The 5,905-nt window shown below is 39.1% G+C and overlaps 2 protein-coding genes across 2 annotated transcripts; one reads left to right on the top strand and one right to left on the bottom strand.

The window, feature by feature from the left end:
- DYW1 (Pentatricopeptide repeat (PPR) superfamily protein) lies at positions 1 to 1,290 on the top strand. The gene has a single exon (XM_011043980.1). It carries the CDS (start codon positions 1 to 3, stop codon positions 1,288 to 1,290), a length of 1,290 nt encoding a protein of 429 aa, XP_011042282.1.
- A 1,744-nt stretch (positions 1,291 to 3,034) lies between these two features.
- On the bottom strand, positions 3,035 to 5,558 carry LOC105130322 (tRNA-processing ribonuclease BN). The gene is made up of 5 exons (XM_011032771.1): positions 5,372 to 5,558; positions 5,222 to 5,282; positions 4,753 to 5,133; positions 3,628 to 3,968; positions 3,035 to 3,547 (listed from the first exon to the last, which is right to left on the bottom strand). Exons 1-5 carry the CDS (start codon positions 5,450 to 5,452, stop codon positions 3,329 to 3,331), a joined length of 1,083 nt encoding a protein of 360 aa, XP_011031073.1. The 5' UTR covers positions 5,453 to 5,558; the 3' UTR covers positions 3,035 to 3,328.
- Positions 5,559 to 5,905: the final 347 nt, after the last annotated feature.

Raw genomic sequence — 5,905 nt, 5'->3', positions numbered from 1 at the left:
ATGGCTAGTTCTCTGAGCTTCTTGTCACAGCCCAGAATTAGACCTGTAACCAAACGTCCTCCCAATCCCTCAAGCTCGTTTCTTGAACTATTGAGTGTTAGCGGTAACAGTTTACAGGTAACAAAGAACAAAGATTTAGCTGTGGTTTCAAGAGCTTATCAACGAGAAATTGCTGGTGTTCAAGAAGAGAATCTGGTGAGGCCAGATTTTGAGCGTTTATGCAAAGAGGGGAAAGTGGAGGCAGCTCTTGAAATCATGGATGAAAAGGAGAGGAATGGAGGTTATGCAGACTTGCTCGATATTGTAAAGTTGATACAAGTTTGTGCTGATTTGAAATTGCTGGAAGCAGGGAAAAAGGTAGATGAGTATGTTATGAGGTCTTCATCAAAGTTCAAGTCCAGTGTTGTTGTGCTGAATAATCTAATGGAGATGTACTGTAAACTGGGCAATACAAATGGGGCAAGAGAAATATTTGAGCAAATGGGAGTGAGAAATTTGGATTCTTGGAACAAGATGCTGTTGGGTTTAGCAGAGAACAAGGAAGGAGAAAAGGCTCTTGAAATCTTTTCCCAGATGAAAGGAGATGGGATTAGGCCAGATGGTTCTAGCTTTGTTGGTGTTTTAATGGCTTGTGCATGCTTAGGAGCAGAGAAGGAAGGACAGAAACATTTCGAGTCAATGAGCAGGGATTATGGAATCACTCCCACGGTAGAGCATTATGAAGTTATCGTTGATCTTCTTGGAAGAACGGGAAAGATAGCGGAGGCAAAGGAGTTAGTTTCAAATATGCCAATTGATCAAAACTCCAGAATTTGGGAGACTCTACGGAAGTACTCCAAAGCCAGAACACAAGGGCAACCGGGTTATCCAGTATCACCACCTGGATTGAAACTTGTTGACATGAAAAGGGCAAAAGACAACACCAACACAAATCATAGAAGAGTGACTTCAGACAGAAGCAAGGCATATGAAAAGTTGAGGTCTTTGAGCAAGGAGGTAAGGAATGCTGGATATGTGCCGGACACAAGGTTTGTTCTTCATGATCTTGACCAAGAAGCGAAGGAGAAGGCATTGTTCTACCACAGTGAAAGGCTAGCCATTGCTTATGGGCTTATCAATACACCTCCTGGGACCACTTTAAGGATAATGAAAAACCTAAGGATTTGTGGGGACTGTCATAATTTCATCAAGATCCTCTCCAAAATCGAGGACCGAGAGTTTATCGTGAGAGACAACAAGAGGTTTCATCATTTCAAGGCTGGAAACTGTTCCTGTCGGGATTACTGGTAGACTACCAAATCTTCACAATTTTCCCAGTGCATAAATATTTACTCTATGATTTGGTGATGGCAAACTGGTGCCTTAGCATAACGAAGCATAATGTTGCTTCACATTGGTTCATTACATATTATTGACTCAAATAGAGACGCTGCTTGTATTTCATAAGTCATCAACATGATCACCACATGGGTGACAGCAACTTGGCTTTCTTTCTCTTGGCATTGCAGTGCTTTGCAGTAGGATTGGCCAGAAGTTCTGTTCTACTCAAGGCTGTGTTCAAGTTTAAGTTATGAAAGAGAGAAAAAACCTCCTTGTGTTCAGCATATAATATTTGCATCTCCATCAACTTGTTCTCACCCCCCACAAGTTGATGTGCCCCTGCACGTCTTTTCAATCCCATGGGCTTAACTTGTCTCATGATCTCATCCATTTCGCCATCCTGCTGGCATAACCTTTCTCTAATTCTCGTCCTACTTTACAACATCAATCATTAGAAGATACATATTACTTTCCTGATTTCTTTGAGACAGATTCAGAGCGCGGTGCTGATTGAATTTGGATTGGAGGCATTTCACAAGATAATTTTTAATTTTTTATGCATTTCTTCTTGAGTAGTTCTGGGATCTTGGTCTTTTGGGTTTTTGTCCTTTTGCTTTCTTGTATCAACTTAACTAATTACTCTCTTTAACAGAAAAAAGGGTTCTTAGGAATCCAAACCTCTGATTTTATTGAATGTGTGTTGGATCAATGCTCTTTTTTGTCATTGATGTGCTCTGTTTACTCAAATTTCCGTTGAATTTACTCCAAGATTTCAATCTGGGGACATAATTCTATGAGAATAATCGTTTTGACTATTAATTTTTTCTTTAATACATTGATCATGTGAGTGTATGAAAACAGAAATAAAACTACCAGTTACAATGACAACCACTAACCTCTTTATCTATTGAAAGCAGAACTACGAGATGCAAGTACTAAATTTTTTATAGCAATCAACATCCTTCGTTGCATGAGCAATTGGATCATTTTCCAGGATTGGAACTTGAGACAGCAAGCGACGACCTAGTTATAGCGCACCGTGGCGCATTCTAAAGAAGATTCACCATGAAGTATAATGCTGAATAAAGAAAGGTTAATCATTAAATAGAATATTTTTCATATAGCAATTATGCGCACAGAATTCTGTCCCAAGATTGAAATCTAGCGATAAATTCAGAAAAATTTGAGTAAACAGTGCACATCACAGACCCAAAAACATTACTACAATATATTTAACCCACGACTGATTGAATCAATCCGGGTTAGTTGATTTAGTTTGGATTAATTTAACCATATCAATCAAATCAAATAAATTTAAATTAATACTTTATAGTTTAACTAAAAACCCAATCCAATTTTGTGTCTTTAATTTTTTTTAGTCAATCCCGGGTTTAATAGTACGGATATAATACCATAAAAATAGCCCAGCCCATAATAATCTGGGTTTGCAGATTCTAGGGGCTCGGTTATTCATCTGTGAGCGTGCAGGACTCAACCTTGTTTACCCAAGGGCCAGGTTAGAAGATGAGCTGAGAATGACAAGATGCTAAAATTACAAATTATTTATCAGTAGTAAACACGGTTTCTATTTAACAATTAGTTGAGATAGACTATTTGATTGCACTCCTGAGTGATTCAAACTATACCATTGATAACCAGTTCATGGAGTAATGCAATAAAGGAAAGGAAGGAAACCCAGAATAAGATACACAAGACAATAGCAAGCAAGATGAATACTGATTGATTTAATTGTCAATCTAAAAAATTGTATAGCAATTCTCATCTAGAAAAAAAAGAAAAAGTTAAGGAAGTTATGTGTTGATCATAAAGTGATGCAATGTAACTTTACAGTACAGTTCTATGAAAAACTTTCACTAAACTTTTAGCTGGTGTCCTCACTTTTTGGGGTTTGGAAACGTTTGGAGTGAGCTAAAGAGCTGAATGATAAAGCCTGATCAAGTACAGATGATTCTTTGGAATTGGAACTGGCGATCTTCATTGCAAAACATCAATAGTTCTCTGCTACAGGTCTAGAAGGAAAGAGCCTCAAAAGAAATGTCGTCAATGACCATAGGCAAACCAAACCAAGGACTTGGAAGGTCACTATCATCGAAACTAAGGCATTGCTTCTTTCCAGTAGCAGGGCAGATTCAGGAACCCCTCTCAAAGTGAACATCAATTTCTCAATAAAATGAGCAGCTTTTGTCAGCTGATATAGCCTATAAACCTGTCAAACCAATTCAAACTTTTAAAACCCACAAATTTTGGCTTCAAGAGGGTAGGATTGCAGTAAATGAAGTCATATACCTCAAATATGATGGGGACTAGAGGCCAACAAGATGAACCACGCTTGTCCAGATAAGTCTCAAACAGACGCTGAGCAAGGCAGCCAACTAGGAAGGGAAGCACAGCAACCAATGCTGGCAAGCCAAGAACTGGCCAGGTCACAAACACAGCAAAGAGAGGGGCAATAACCTTGAAGCCCATAACAAGAAAGGCAGATGTCAGGTATCCTCTGAGGCCTGTTATAAGACCCCACCTCTTTGAGCTAAATTGCAGATAAGGCCTCTGAATGCGATCAGTCACAGCCAAGAAGGTTGCAAGACCAAAGTAAAACATAGCCTCAAAAGATAATGATGTCGCAATCTCTGCAAAATAATTGGCATATAAGATGCTTTGTAGATTTCTTTTTCCCATCTTAATCATAATAAATGCACACTCAAGCAGCGTCAATAAATCATGACATTATTTTGACAAGATTCGGGCACTCTTTTTTCAAATACAAAGTATCAACAGTAGATCATCATATTGAAATAACCAACCAGGTTTACCCTGAAAGTTGTCGACAAGACAACAAGCAATTCAATTGCAAGGCCACATAGCACAATAAACATCTAATCAACGAAGTGAAATCCATTGCATTTTCCTGTAACACCAGTTTGGCACTCCGATATTAATCCAATAACCTCGGTGACTGTTAAGAAAAATGTTTCCCGGACCTCACAGATTAGCTTGGTTAGGGTCTTCCAAAGTCTCAAAAAGTGAACTCGGTTCTTATTGAGCACAAGCACTTCCCACAAACTCACTAATGATAGTCAGTGGAGACAAATGCGGAGCAACTAGGCTCCCCACTCCCCCAACGTAAAAAACAGATCCTGAAATCCAAATCAGTCATGCTCGAAATTGACAATAGGCACTTACAATTTGCAATGCTATCTATATTCCTATAAAACATAATCTTTCATGATAAATTAATGGTGTTCAGATTGAGCTAATTGGCTAAAAACAAAAAAAGCATCTCACACATATGAAGCAAGCAAGAAAATTAAGAGGAGATTAATTTCCGCATTTCTTTTTTGTGCTCAGTCAAATATTCCAGTTCCACGCCACTTTTTAAGAGCAAATATTGCAAGAACTCAAACTGATAAGTACCTACAAGAACTTCATCCTTGAGGAAAGCCTCAATGGCAGAGCCAAGGAAAAACTGAGGCACAATCAAAGACAATACCAACGCAACTGGTCCCAATAACCAAACAAACGAGCCTTTATCTTCATTAAAAGGTGCTGAGACCAATCTCTCTTCTTCCACGGACTGGTGAGTCAACCCATGAAAAGAAACAGAACCTGATTTACCATTAAATGGCTCCACCCCATTAAAACTACTAGCAGGCACACCCGAACCTTTCCTTCTCGAAATCTTTAAATCCGCATCAGCATTAGAATTAGAACTAGAAGAACCACATATCACAACTCTGTTCAAGCTTGACCCAGAAAACCCCTCAAATATATTCTTAAAACCAGGCTTCACACACACTGCAATAAGACAAAAAAATAACCTTTACTTAGAACATGGAAACTGATTTTAATCACCAATCAACTAGTGTGAGAAAGCAAAACATACATTTTGATGGGTTTTTAAGCAGGATTCTGGGACATCTCAGCCCAGCATAGCTTGCAGGTATCTTAAATTTTGAAAGATAGATGATGAGTTAGAAAAAGTCTACGTACAGGAAGACACAGCCCAAGCATAAATTTGAGCAAATGTACTTACAATTTCGTTTGAAAACAAACGCTTAGTTGATAATCTGATTTTTGGGGCAGTAATTCCGGTGCAAACTGATTGCATTTCCATGTTTTTGTGTTGTTGTTAGGAAGTTAGGTTGTAAGGTTTTACAGGTGCTTAAACCCTAATACACTAACCTCAATAAAAATCTGTCCCTTTAAGGAGATGAACACGTGCGTGTCATTTGTTAATACGTGATTGGATGTTTTTTCTACATCCATTGGGCCCATCACAACTTGTTCTGGCCCAATATCTAATATTCAGCTAGCCCAACCTAAATGGAACAGAACGAAAATTTATGTAAACTAACTCTAGTTGTCAGATCCTAACTGGACTATGACAGAGTCCGGGTTAATCCATGTATTACTGAGACTATAGTTTTAAAACCCGGTCCGGCCCGATGGGTTGACCCGGGACCTGGCCGACTCGGGGCTGGAAACGGGCCGGGTTGATGAAAAAATAAGGTAAGCCATGACCCGGCGTGACCCGGACGACCCGACGGGTTGACCCGGAACCCCGGAC

Source organism: Populus euphratica, unplaced genomic scaffold, assembly GCF_000495115.2.
Source record: "Populus euphratica unplaced genomic scaffold, PopEup_1.0 scaffold2.1, whole genome shotgun sequence".
NCBI classification, from domain to species: domain Eukaryota; kingdom Viridiplantae; phylum Streptophyta; class Magnoliopsida; order Malpighiales; family Salicaceae; genus Populus; species Populus euphratica.
This window is presented reverse-complemented; position numbering and strand designations above follow the sequence as displayed.

Bases quoted from the DNA above. Each gene is read 5' to 3' on its own strand.
- DYW1 (XM_011043980.1), top strand. From the start codon at position 1: ATGGCTAGTTCTCTGAGCTTCTTGTCACAGCCCAGAATTAGACCTGTA.
- LOC105130322 (XM_011032771.1), bottom strand. From the start codon at position 5,452: ATGGAAATGCAATCAGTTTGCACCGGAATTACTGCCCCAAAAATCAGA. The intron at 3,969-4,752 runs GTACTTATCAGT...ATTATTTTGCAG, and splicing joins CAAGGATGAAGTTCTTGTAG to AGATTGCGACATCATTATCT. The intron at 3,548-3,627 runs GTATATGACTTC...TTGGTTTGACAG, and splicing joins TAGTCCCCATCATATTTGAG to GTTTATAGGCTATATCAGCT.